Source organism: Mobula hypostoma, chromosome 9 (assembly GCF_963921235.1).
Source record: "Mobula hypostoma chromosome 9, sMobHyp1.1, whole genome shotgun sequence".
Taxonomy (NCBI): Eukaryota; Metazoa; Chordata; class Chondrichthyes; order Myliobatiformes; family Myliobatidae; genus Mobula; species Mobula hypostoma.
The window spans coordinates 105,572,564-105,587,340 of NC_086105.1; the positions used below are offsets into that span (position 1 = coordinate 105,572,564).

General features: G+C 37.6%; 1 protein-coding gene across 2 annotated transcripts in view; it reads right to left on the minus strand.

Annotated features, from left to right (window-relative positions):
• pigq (phosphatidylinositol glycan anchor biosynthesis, class Q) overlaps window positions 1–14,777 on the minus strand; it is a 60,183-nt gene that overhangs the window by 21,633 nt on the left and 23,773 nt on the right. For both annotated transcript variants that reach the window (XM_063058833.1, XM_063058831.1), the window contains exons 3-6: window positions 13,601–13,732; window positions 7,528–7,648; window positions 5,433–5,559; window positions 3,200–3,353 (exon numbers count right to left, since the gene is read on the minus strand). In XM_063058833.1, coding sequence (XP_062914903.1) covers window positions 3,200–3,353; window positions 5,433–5,559; window positions 7,528–7,648; window positions 13,601–13,732 — 534 coding nt within the window. The remainder of the gene's footprint in view (window positions 1–3,199; window positions 3,354–5,432; window positions 5,560–7,527; window positions 7,649–13,600; window positions 13,733–14,777) is intronic.

The following is a 14,777-nucleotide window of genomic DNA, read 5'->3' on the forward strand; positions in this document are numbered from 1 at the left end:
AAACTAAGTTTAAAATACTCCAGTGGGTGGTTATGTGGTTTAAAACGGATACAAGATAAACAAGTATAATACAAACAGTATTTATTTAAGGAGGCATTCATTACAAAAATGTACAAAAGGGATACAGAAAAGCTGGCTTACCAAGTATCCTACAACTTCTATGGTAACTTTTGTTAACTCTAGTGCAGTGGTTTGATTAGTAATCCAGAGTTCTGAATTGGCAATCTAGGGAATCAAGTTCCAATCCCAACATGACAGCTGTGAAATTTAAATTTAGTTTTGTTTACAAAAAAAAGAAATTTAAAACATAAACCACTGGATTGTTTGAAAAATGCATCTGGTTCACTAATCTCCTTCAGAGAAACAGATCTACCACCACAGCTGATTTGGTCTAAATGTGAATTGGGACCCAGAGAAATATGGTTTACTTTAAACAGCCCCTGAATTGGCCAGGCAAAGCACTTTGTTATAGCATTACTGAGAACAGGAATAAAATCAGATGGAACATTGTCTGAATTCAGTGGTTAGATCAATGTCAAAGTACCTCTCATCATAAGTAATCCTGCATATTATCTATCTAAAGTGGCTGATATATCTGAGACCACTCAGTGATTAGATCCAGATCAGGTTGTAAGCTGAGGATCATCCCTACAGATAGAATGCCAGACTGCTCAATCAGAATCTAAGGGAATATCCTATTCTGCCAGAAGGTAAGCAGGCATTCTGTACAGGATGTAGATGCTGCCCTGAGAGTCCTCAACATAGATTCCAGACCCCATGAAGTATAGTAATAACAGCAAAATATGTTCACCATCTTCTCCCAAATACCATCTACCATCCTCCCTAAACTGCTGAATTAATGCTTCTCCATACTGAGCAAAATTTAGCCATAGGTACAGTAACAAGAACAGATAATGTATGTTAGATGGAGAACATCAATATCTGTCAGCAGGAATGGTTAGGTCACACCATCATTGACCAAGCTGGCTGAGCCTTGAAGGACATAGCTGTCAACTAAGGAAACAGAGTGAAGAAACCAACATGAGAGAAAGCCCTCACAACACTCTGGAGGAACTCAGCAGGTCGGGCAGCATCCGTGGAAACGATGAGTCGACGTTTCGGGCCGGAACCCTTCGTCAGGACTGAAGAGGGAAGGGGCAGAGGTCCTATAAAGAAGGTGGGGGAGGGTTGGACGGAGAAGGCTGGTAGGTTCAGTTGAAAAACCAGTAATTTGAAAGACAAAGGGGTGGGGGAGGAGAAGCAGGGAGGCGATAGGTAGGAAAACAATGGGTAGTAGAAGGAGGCGGAACCATGAGGGAGGTGATAGGCAGCTGGGGGAGGGGGCAGAGTGAAATAGGGATAGGGGAAGGGAGGGGGAGGGAATTACCAAAAGTTGGAGAATTCTGTGTTCATACCAAGGGGCTGGAGACTACCTAGACAGTATATGACCTCCAACCTGAGTTTAGCTTCATCATGGCAGTAGAGGAGGCCATGTATGGACATATCTGAATGGGAATGGGAAGCAGAGTTGAGAAGCACAGTATAACTGCAACATAATATCCCAACTTCTATAATCAATTGCCTGACTGAAGGCCAGTGTGTCAAAAGCCCTCTTCATCTTCCTGTCTACTAGTAACAACCGCTTTCAGGAATCTATGTACTTGTATTCCTAGGTCCCTCTGTTCTATAAACACTCCCACGGCCCTACTGTTCATTGTAAAAGTCCAACCCTGATTTGACTTCTCAAAGTGCAACACCTTGAATTTATCTAAACTCAACCCCATTTTCCATTCCTTGCCCAGTTATCCAGCTGATCAAGATCCTGATGTAATTTTTGATAAACATCTTCATCGTCTATGACACCATCTTTTTTTTCTCTATCATCGGCAAATTTACTAATCATGCTTGCCAATGGAGTTACATGGACATCTTCCTCTCACTAATGTTTTAAACAAATGGCATTAGTAGATGTAACAATGAATATTCTAATCTCTTAGCAAATAATTATGTTTTTCAATGAAATAGTTTTGTATTTAACAAATTGTAACATCAAGGAATCCCTGTTGGCTCATGTACAGATTAAAGATAATTGAAGATTTATGACTGAAGAACCAATCAGGAACAATATTCTGAACTAATGCTAAAAATGAGAGACCAGATAAGGAATCATCTCAAGTATAGGTTGAATAGTTTCTTAGTAAAACACATTAATTTTGAAGAAAAATGCACTCCAACCATAGTAGAGAGAGAGAGAGAAATGAAGACCTTTAGCGCCACCCAGTGATACAATAACTAGTTACACAAGAATTGTTACTTTAAAATTCAGGCCAGAAAGGTTAAAGTCATCTTTGGCCAGAGCATTATTCAAATTAAACATAATTTATGAATACAAAACTGTATTATAGCAGTACTTACTACTTTTAAATTTCCCGTAGAAATAATTGGAATTGCATTTATGATTTTATTCAAAAACATTAAATTATTTAAAGGAATGTTTCTGAATACTTTTAGATAAAGGAAATGCCAAACTAATGCTAAACCTAGTTATTGATATGTAGTGAAGTGACAAATCATTCATAAATTAAATATTAAACCCCCACTGAACCACCAAATGTTGAGTTATGGAGTTAATGTTTCTGAACACACCATTGAAAGATGCTGATAAAAGAACACAACACTGTAAAAGGTCAAAAAGATCCCAAGCATTAAATTAGCCTTTTGAGATCAGTTTACACCTGAATCACAACAAAGTGTATATTGCCATGAACACGATCAGAAACTGGAAATTCAAGTAATTTTAAGACAGTTCTTGTAGAATTGTTTTCTCAACCACCATGGGTAGAATAGGCGTGATCACATCTAGTGCCTTTCCCTAGATAGTGGTGATGACAGCAAATCAAACCTTCCTGTGATGAAGATGACATTACAGTCAATTATGTCCACATGGAATGCTTTGGGACATTTATGAGATATGTTTGGCCTGTTTATTTGGTAAAATGCAAATTTGGAATGCTATTGCTTCTTGTGCACAACGCAATGCCTGCTGTCTACCTGGGTCTGTAAACAATTTTTTTTTACCATCCCTGAACATAACGAATATTTTTGTTTACTCAATCCAAATTTTCTGATCTTTCATTTTCAATTGTGTGTTTCTAGCTATTAATCTGTTCTAAGCTTTCGGAAAAGATTGATATCTTACCTGGCCCCATATACATAAAAACAGTAGATATGAAATGTCAGGAGAGCAATAATGTCAGAAACAATGGACAAGGCCACAGTCAAGCCAAGACATGCTGATAGTCCAACGTACCACAGGATCATTTCAATAAATGGAGACATCAGATGGATATAACCTATGGAGTAAATATGCACTGAATTGGTATCAGGATCAAAGAAACTCTGGAATACTGAACAAGACCGCATCTTTACCAAAATGTTCCCTGTTTGTTGTACATACTGGTTACTGGTTTGATTTTCCCCTTTTCAACAAGTAAAGTTGTCATTTATCACAACCTTGCTGAAAAAAATTGCTTTGGACAGCCATAAACACATTATTTACTCCCCCTTTACCTCACCAAGGGGTGGCATGGTGGAGGTACATCCCTACCAAAGGAGGTGTAAGGCATTCCTTCCCTCTGCTAGCCTGCAGGTCACCTTTGGGCAAGATGTAGCATCTGTTGGATCAGGGTCACATGAAGCCATTGGAGCTGGTGGTGGATGGTTGTATGAGCAGCTGGTGCACATCACGGGTCCTGGTTTTGCAACCACTGATATCAGGCAGACAATTTCTGAAGAGTATTGACAATGGCTGGGGTTATCCATATTGTAAAGGCACTGCCCAGAAGGCAGCAATGGCACAACACTTCTGCAGAAAAATTTGCCAAAAACAATCATGGTCAAGAACCATGTTCAACCACGTCAAATGACACGGCACATAATGATGATGATGATGATTACCTCACCAAAAAAAGAAATGGTTGGCCCCTTGTCTTCTTGACGTTACCTCTCTTGACCCGAGGCTACTCAAAAGTCATTTTAACCTTCAATACAATGTCTGTTAAGAATAATTAAACAGTTGGATTGTCAACTAACATTTTGTTCACAGACCTGTTTCTGGATAACTCAGTGCATACAAGGCCATACAACAGAAGCAGAATGAGGCCATAAGTATAGAAGCAGAATTAGGGTATTTTGCCCATTGAATCTACTCCACCATTCAATCATGGTTGATTAATTTTTTCCCTCTCAACCCCATTCTCCTGCCTTGTCTCTGTAAATATTACTAATAAAGAGTCGATCTATCTCAGCTTTAAGTATAGCCAATGACTTGACTTCTACCACCATCTATAGCTATGAATTCCATAGACTCACCACCCTCTAGCTAAAGAAATTCCCCTCATCCCTACTCTGGTTTTTGATTCTCGTACTACTGTAAATACTCTGTCCATGTCCACTCCATCCAGGCTTTCAATTTTTGGTAGGTTTCATTGAGACTCTTCCCCCCGTTTTTACTCGCATATTAATCCTTTCTGTGATAGATGTTCGGGGCAGATAGCCTCTTTAACTCATATGTTTTGGTCTTGCCCTGCTTTGGAAACTTTTTGGAGAGATATTTTCAATATTATTTCTAAGGTATTAAATATAGATATCTCTCCTCACCCTATTACTGCTATCTTTGGACTACCTAAAATTTCTAGTAATCTTTCCCCTTCAGCCTGTAGAATGATTGCATTTCTTACTTTAATGGCGAAAAGATGTATTTTACAACATTGGAAAGAGCTTAATGCTCCAACTACCTTTTTTTGGTTTTCTCAGACGATTTTATGTTTGAATTTGGAGAAAATTAGAAGTAACCTTTATGATTCTTCATTTAAATTTGAACAGATTTGGGGACCTTTTATTCGATATTTTCATTTAATGTAATATTTACCCTTGTTTTTTTTCACTGTTTTTAATGGAGGTCGGGATTGAGGACGTGATTTTAAGTTTAACTCTGTTTGGTTTCAAGTTAGCCCATTGCTTTGCTTTGCTTTTAGTTAGCTGCACGGTGGGTTTTTTTTTGGGGGTTTTTTTTTCTTTTTTTTTCCATTGATATATATAAAATTTAGTATACTATTATGTTATCTTGGTTTCTTATGTTTAAATTACATTGTTTGTAGTAATTTCTTTTTGGTATTGATATCTTTTGGAATTTTATTATACTTTAACATTGTATTAATGTTTATATGTTTTTTGTATACTTACTCAATAAAAAGATTTAAAAAGAAAGAGACTCTTCCCCCCCCAACCCCACCCTTCCCCATTCTTCTAAAGTCTAGAGAACAGACCCAGAGCCTACTTCCAAATGTTCAATGTGATTATTCTTGTTAATCCATTCCAGACCCTTTCCAAGCATATCACTTCAGAAGTGTTGACAGAAAAAGGTGACTTACTTATCCATAGATGAATATGATAAAGAAAGAAATGTCCTAGTACTTCATCTAGCGCTTTGTTCATCTTCAAGCCAGCAGGAGCTCCCATCAGCCACTCCAGCAATTTCTCTAACTCTTTGGCAATATGCTGTTGTCACAAAATATCACATCATTATGGATTTTAAGCATTGAAGGTATTTATAAATTCTAGATTTCACATTACAGATAATTTATTTTATAACAAGAACAATGAACTTATTTTCAATGTTTTTGCTGTAAGCATAGCAGCGAAGTCTGCCACTGAGTGTGGTTTATGGCTGCTTATTATGTATCATATTCCACTAACTGCTTTACATGTCAACATAAATAACATAGTTCACACCACTCATATAATGTAGTTTAAATACGTTTAGCAGATTAATCACAGTTTTAAAATCCTTCACAAATTCCTGTTATTTTGCCCATATAAATGCATTCCCTTACATGTATGATCTCTTTCCCAGTTTAACCTTAATTGTCAAATGTTATCAGAGTATCTTTGAAAGCAAAGCAGCCAAAGGCAACTCACAACAAATGTTTTATTAATGAGATAATAGAAAGGATGGATAACAACATGTTATGTTGGTGCCGGAATGTGTGGTGGCACTTCTGGACTGCCCTCAGCACTTTCTTAGATTGTGTTACTGGTTAACACAAATGATGCATTTCACTGTAAGTTTTGATGTACATGTGATAAGTGAATCTTAATCCGAATCTGACAGTAGTTACTGTACTGTAGATGGACTTTCAAAAGGTGTTTAATAAAACTGGCAGAACTGAAACAGAAACTTATGGGATAAAGGGGCACTGGCATCACAGATTACTCAACGGATGGAACACAGTGCTAGTGAAAGGTTGCTCATTGTGTTAAAGGGACCATTTTCTCCACAGTTCAGTATAAAAATTACTGCTATTTTTGATATACATTAATGCTTAGACTTGGGGCAATAGGAAAATAGTCAAAAATTACAGATGGCACAGAACATGGAAATGAATACAAAGGAAGATAATAAAATTCAAAAGGACAAAGTCAGGCCGGTGGAATGGCAGATATGACAACTGAAACTAGATGGATTTTGGTGTGAAGCAACAGTTTGTTGGAAAGAATATGGAACAAAACTACAAGTCAATTGGACTCTTTAAAGCACACAATTTCTTGAAAGTGGTTGGAGATGTTACGGAAGCAATTAATAAAGCACATGGGTTCTTGGGCTATATAGAGAGATAAAATACAAACTTCAAGAAGTTATGGTAAACTAATATGAAACACTAATTTGGCTGCATTTGAGGTATTATAGCCAAATCAGGGCATCATCATTCAGGAAGGATGGGAAGACTGGAGAATCAGTAGAGCTTCATTTGAATGATTTCAGAGTTAAGGGAAAATGACTTTGAATAAAGAACTGAAGATATTCTTGGAACTGAGAAGAGGACAAGGGTGATTAAAAGGCTTTTATCAAATCATTAAGGCTTAAATAGAATAGATGCAGATAACTATTTCCAATGCTAAAGAGTCAAAAACTATAGGGTATAAAAAGATATTGATAAAAGAACTGAAGGCAAGGTGAAAAAGTACATTTTAAAATTAATTAAACACAACATATAGCTGCTTCAATGGCACGCTTCACAATGGAATTAGATAAGTATGTACTTGGAAAGAGAAAAAATTGTGGGAAAATAGAGAAACAGCCAGAATATTCTTGAGAATAACTGGTATAGACTCAATCTGCTGAATGGCCCTTTTTGGTTCTGCACTATGAATCTATGCTTTGGTTATGAAGTCAAATTTGGTAACGTCAATGGACAAATGACATCAAGTATTTCTATATTCCATTATGAAATAGCAAGCCAGAAATACTCCAACTAAAAATCAATTGAACTCAAATGACAGGATGACGCTAATATAATTATTACAAAATATGAATTGGCTCAATGACAAAATGCAAGTGATATCAAATGTTATAACAATTTTTTGTGTTTCTCTCTCTTCCTTTCCCACCCCAACACAAGAATAAAAGTGGTGTAAAAATTCTCTCAACGGATCACAATTTTCATACCCTTAAAGGATATATCTTACAGCAGCAGCCGGAACGAGAGCATCTGCTAAATGGCCGATACGATTCTGCTGATAAAGCCACGAGATCAGCAACATTCCAAGGCCCACGTCAATTAGGAATGAAACAAAGAGGTTGGCTTTTCTGGAAGTTTAAAAAAAAAAGAAATTGATGTTTACTCATATGTTTGCAAACTTTCTTTTATAAAGCCAAAAAAACATTGACAAATGATTTTTGAGAACAAGATGACTCATAAGTTGATGCAAAAGAGTTCAGACCTTCTGAAACAGATGCCCAGGAATCCTACTAATGTTTTTGAGCATTTGATAAACCATCTCACAGTAAAGTAGTTTATTAACACAAAGTTAAAATGAAATTGGCCACTCTCTACAGTTCAGCGCTGTACATTTGAAAAGGTGCTACATCAAAACAGTACAGAAAATTAAAATTCATGGTGGAAGAGGTGTGGTTCAGAGGTTTGGCTGATGGACAAGAAACAGAGTAGGCTTAGGAGGGTCTGTTTATGGCTGTCACAATGATCGGAGTGGTGCTTCAATACTTTTAAATTTGGTGTTTTTACCAACCATTTACATAAATTTGCTGATGATACAAAGATAGTATGAAAACTATTGTTAAAAAGACATAATAAGGCTACAAAAAGGGTACAAGTACAGTAAGTTAGGTAAGAGGCCAAAGACTGGGCAAATGGTGCATTATGTCATATTTTCCATGTTGAAAGAAAAGTTTAAAAAGTTCTAAATGGAGAGATGGCAGAGCTCTGAGATACAGAGCAATCCAAGTTTATAGTTTGCAAAAGGCTAGTAAGTAAATAAATTACAGCAAGTAAATTGGAAAAGTAAAAGAATTTTGTTGTTTAGTACTAGGGGAACTAAATACAAAATCAGAGAAATTATACTTCAGTCATAGTGTGTTGCAGTATAGTATAGTGAGACTATGCTTGAGATAATGGTTTTATTTAAGAAGCTTAAGCAACTCAGAATTTTTACTGGACTGATAGCTGAAATGAGAATGCTGCCTAATGAAGAACAGTTAGACTGACTAATGTTTCTATTCACAAGAGTATAAAGCATTGAGGAGGGCCTTTATTGAAACACAAGATCCTGAGGGATCTTGGCAGCGTGAATGTGCTTCCTTTTGTTGAAAAATAAGCAGATATCAATTTAAGGTAGAGATGAGGTAAAATTTATTTTTCCCTTACAGAGGTTTCAGAATATTTGGAATTGCTCGGCTCGCTGTCGTCTAGGGAAACAGCCCTCGGACCCGCCAAACTGTGTAATAGTTTGTATGGATGCTATGTGATGTACCCCACCCCGCCCAAATAACAGGCAATACACCAGATATGATTAAATGATTTACAGTTTATAGATATTACTGGAACTATATAATTAATAGACAGTAAAATATAAAAGGAAAATAAAAGGCGCCACACTTATCAAAGTTCAGTCTCTTCGTGCACAAACAGTTGGAGCTCAGGACCCTTCTTCTTCACCCTGCGACCCCTCGGACCACCTCGACTGGCCGCCTGGGACCAACAATGGTTGTCGACCAGATGCTCCCCACGAGTCCGTCTCCGTCTCCTCTCCTCGCTGAACGCCCCGCTCAAGGCCCGACCCCGTTAGCGGACTCACAGCATCTGGTCCATCCTCTCTCTCTCCCGCCTTCTGCCCCAAAATCCCGCGCATACAATATCTTCAGATACACCAAAAACATAACAACTATCCCAATTGGTTCGTAACATCTTCTTATCACAGTCTAACCCAAAACAAGCTGCTAGCGCAAGAACTTTCTCAGCGTTTAACATAACAAAGAAGCATTCCCAAGTATAACATAACAAAGAAGCCATTTTAATTAGCCTACGCAGTAACATAAAAGACGAAACCCCCTTACACTTATGATTTCCTTTTCAGGTGCTCAGTTGGATCGCAGCTGTTTACAATATATATTAATGATGTAGATGAGGGAATTAAAAGTAATATTAGCATATTTGCCGATGACACAAAGCTGGGTGGCAGTGTGAAATGTGAGGAGGATGTTATGAGAATGCAGGGTGACTTGGACAGGCTGGGTGAGTGGGCAGATGCACGGCAGATGCAGTTTAATGTGGATAAATGTGAGGTTATCCACTTTGGTGGTAAGAACAGGAAGGCAGATTATTATCTAAATGGAGCTAGGTGTTGGACTTCCTAACTAATGGACCTTAGATAGTCAGGATACACGACTGCTCTACCGAATCCATCATCTTCAACACAGGTGCCTCCCAGGGCTGCATGCTAAGCCCATTGTTGTACACTTTGCTCATACGACTGCACAGGCAAACACCCGAGTAATTGTATCGTCCAGTTTGCAGACGACATGACAGTAGTGGGGCTCATCACTAACAATGATGAGATTGTCTACAGAGAGGCGGAACAGTTTAAGTCCTGGTGCCAGGCAAATAACCTCTTCCTCAATGTCAACAAGACAAAGGAGAGGGTTCTCAACTTCAGAAAAACTCTCACCACTCACATCCTCTGTACTTCTGTGGCACAGCAGTGGAAACTGCGAGCAGTTTCAATTTCTTGGGAGTGCACATCTTGCACAACCTTTCATTGTCCCAGAACACATCATACATTATCAGGAAACACATCACTAGCACCAGCCTACCAAGGACATATATATAGAAAAGGGCTGGCAAAGTCAATAACATCATGAAGGATCCCAGTTCCATCGGGAAGAAGGCCATGTAGCATCCATGCCAGGACCACCAAACTCAAAAAATTATTTTCCCAAGTAGTAAGGCTGATCAACACCTATCTCACCACATCTCCAACCACCACTACTTTATCATTTCCTGTCAGTCACCTTATGTACAGACAATCCTGTGCCTAGCATCACTTTATGGACATACAATCAATGTATATAAACTATCTCATGTATTTATATTCATTGTATTTAAACATTTTAAGAGATACAGTACAAAATAAGTCCTTCTGGCCCTCCAAGTTGCGCCACCCAGCAACTCCTGATTCAATCCAAACCCTAGCCTAATCGTGGACAGTTTAAATAACCGATTAACCTACTAATCAGTATGTCTTTAGACTGTGAAAACACATGCTTTACACAGGAAGGTCGTATAAACTCCTTACAAAGGACACTGGGATTGAACTCCAAACATTGACGCATTGAGCTGTAATAGAGTCAAGCTAACCTATTTTTATTATCGCGTTCCTTTTCTTATTGTGTTTTTTTCCTGTGCTGCATTGGATCTGGAGTAACAATTATTTCATTCTCCTTTACACTTATGAACTGGAAATGACATTAAACAATCTTGAATTTTGAGAATAAACCATGATGAAAATAAGACCATCAGGTTTTAATGTAACATCTCCAAAGCTCAATAGCTTACCAATCACCATCTAAAGATATTAATGAGTGGCTAATCCTTAAGGAATGAATAGGAATAAAATATGTGTATCCTAGTTAGTTTTACTAAAATTGTAGTTACCCTATCAAATCCATTATAATTTTATTTTAACATGTACTGCTGAGGCTTTCCCAATAGTTGTATTCTCCTGGTTTTGCTTACATTATTGTTATTCTTCACTTTTTATAGTGCCTATAAGTGCCTTTTCTAAAACAGAGAATACAATTCAGCACAGCAGTCCAAATATGGCTAGGTATAGGTACAAATGTAATTGTCTTCAAATATTATTCTCATAAATTGAACCTGTTTTGTTTGCATAACATGTGTTACTTATACTTTATTTATGTATTTGTCACTAGCTACCTTTGTTCCTCTACCCCATTTCGAGTCCTATTTCTTAAGGTGTCTTCCTTATCCTCACACCAAAACACTCTACTTCACAATAATCCACATTGATCTTAATTTGGCAAATACGGGTTTGTTAAAGAGTGTTTTTATTTTATCGGTTTTTCTCAATATTTGCTATTTCCCAAACTGACATCATCTGCAAATTGACATTGTAGTTTCAAATCCTGACTGAGAACAATCTGGCAAATAAAAAGTAATTAAGTTTGCCATTACTGGGTTACCACTTCCCAGTCAGACAGAATATTTCTCAATATGCTTTTCCTGTGACTCCTCATGCTCCTGAATCTAGTAGGTACCACAACTTTATTTAATCACTCAGTAAAGTTTGTTTTCATCTAACCTTTTTCATGCTCTTAAGTCACAGAGATGGAAATTCATTCTCTGTTGTTTGTATTAAAAACGTGTTCCGGCATTCAAATTCCAAAATGTAGCTCCAACTACATTTAGATAAAGGCAGCAATCAGTGTAATGCTATAGATTTAGTACAAGACATTGTGGGTTAATTTTCATCCCCCAAACTCTCCCAACGATGTGAGGGGTGCCAATTTCTGCCTCGGCTCCTGCCAATATGGGCAACAATTTTCAATGTACTCCAACTTCAACTAAGATTACAATTTAATGGTGCAAGCTGACATTCCATTTACAAATACTTATTTCAAGTAATACATTTCTTTAACTTTTCAAATGGGATAACCACAGGTCAGTTAATTCCAGTAATTCAATTCAGTATAGCTGCAACTATAGCAAACAGGCTGGTTGTGGAAATGCAAGAGCACAGTAAATATCCCTACAGCATGTCTAGATATGGAATGTTCCACATAGTAAAACAATTATATTTCTAACTTAAAATTCAATAAAGTAACAGCAGAAAATAAAACCCAATATGACTTATTTCCTATTCAATATTTTTAAATATAAGTGTGCAAGTTGTCATCTATTTATGTAGAAATTAGATACTAGCAGATCTTCTAACTGATGAAAACAAACTTTTAAGCCTGGACATCGACTCACAGGTGGGAGGCTGGTCAAGGAACAAAAAAGAATGAGCTTCTCCTCAGTTTTGGCCAATTTAATTACAGTATTTGATGAGACCATAAGACACAGGAGCAGAATTAGATAATTTGGCCCATTGAGTCTTCTCTGCCATTTCATCATGGCTGATCCATTTCCCTCTCAACCTATTCTCCTACCTTCTCCCTTTAACCTTTCACGCCCTGGCTAATCAAGAACCTATCAACTTTCACCTCAAATACAACCAATAACCTGGCCTCCACAGCTGCCTGTGGCAATTCCACAGATTCATTAGCATCTGGCTGAAGAAATTCCTCCTCATCTCCATTCTTAAGCAATGTCCTTCTATTCCGGGGCTGTTCACTTTGGTCTTAGACTTCCCCACCAAAGGAAATCCTCTCCACATCCACTCTGTATAGGTCTTTCAACACTTGAAAGGTTTCAACAAGATTCTTCCATCATTCTTCTAAATTCCAATGAGTAAAGGCCAGTGCCATCAATTGCTCCTCATACGATAAGCCTTTCATTCCCAGAATCATTTTCATGAGCCTCCTCTGAACCCTCTCCAATGTTAGCACATCCTTTCTTAAATAAGGGGCCCAAACCTGTTCACAATACTCCAAGTGAGGCCTCAGCATTACATCACTGCTTGTATATTCTAGTCTGCTCGAAATGAATGCTAACATTGCACTTGCCTTCCTCATCACCAACTGCACCTGCAAATGTACCTTTAGGGAATCCTGCACAAGTACTCCCAAGTCCTTTTGCACTTTGGATTTTTAAGTTTTCTCCCCATTTAGAAAATAGTTTATGCTTTTATTCCTTCTACTAAAGTGCATGACCAACATATCCTGACACTCTATTCCATTTGCCACTTCTTTACCCATTCTCTTAATCCTCAACATATAGACCCACTTTCAAGGACTTTTCAATGCATATTCTCAATACTCATGGCTGATTTATTTAATATTATTATTATTACTTTTTTTTCCAGTTTTGCCTTTGCACAGTTAGTTATCTTTTGCACATTGGTTGTTTGTCTGTCCTGTTGGATGCAATCTTTCATTGAATCTATCATGTTTCTTGTATTTAATATGTATGCCCACAAAAAAATTAATCTCAGGGTTGTATATGGTGACATACATGTACATTGATAATAAATTTATTTTGAACTTATTAAAATAAATCTATTGACTATTATTTTTTCTTTTAAGGTTATTTCTAGTTGAAAAATCATGGCAAAACTACTGTACCTCATAAACTCAGCGTGATTTTGTGCTTTTGTAGTACTTGCAATCGTCTGCAAGTGATCCAAACGATGTGCAAGCTGCACACATGTTGAAAGCCTACTCCATAAAATATGCAGAGGCCATATGTGTAATACTCTAGAGCAAAAGAACAAAAATAACATTATTTTTTCTTGGATTCAAAACATGAAGAGTTTATCCATTTCTGTATCTAATTAGTGTGATATGGCTATCGTTAGCAATGCTAGCATTTATTACCCAACCCCGATTTCCCGTGAGACAGTACTGACCTACCTTCTTAAATTACTAATTTTGGTCAGCATGGTTCAGCAACTGTCAGCAGGCTGAATGGAGAGCGAGGTGTCTCCTAGTGGAGGTTGGTTGTAGGGGATTCGTAGCCCATTCTTTAGTTAGAGCCTTCAGCATTTTGGGCATCGACGGAGAGAGGAAGAGGAGAGCCATCCGCAGTACCACCGATGCGGCAGAGAGGGCCTCAAGATGGCTGTGGCTCAAAAGAGGGGAGCCATGGAGTCATAAGTAGCTAGCCATCTGGACACAAGCTGGGGTCTGATCAGCCCCGGCTGGGTCACCTGGAGGAGGTTGTATGATGTTGAAAGACCCGAAACACCCGATGATTCCAGGAACATCACTGAAGATGTGTCCAGAAGCATGTCTGTATGCAATAGATGTATGTACACAGCAACTTGCATGAGACAGATACTTCTCTGGGCATTTAATGATTAACCATATTGTAAAAGGGGTAAGGATGGCTGAATTTGTTCAATAAACAGTATGGAATCGTATTTTTAATAAAAATCAGCTAAATTCATGATAATTAATATTAGCTTCTAATTGAATCAATTAAGTACATTTATAAAACAAATTGCTCGGTTACTATAGTGCAGTTATCAACCCATCACTCCAAGTTGTTAGACCAAGGCTGGGGATTACTAGCACTATCACCCTTATAACACCAGAGCAGTAAACTGTTTACATGTCCTTAAAAAGTCAGAAATAGGACTTTATTACAATAACTAGGAATTCTGTAGCTACTGTTTTAAAAGAATGAATTTGTGTCACTTAACCATATTGGGCTAAACAATCTCATAATATTCAAAAGTATCAAGTATGTAAATTCCCGCCATACCAAAATCAAACATTTAATTGGCTTGATTTTAGCACT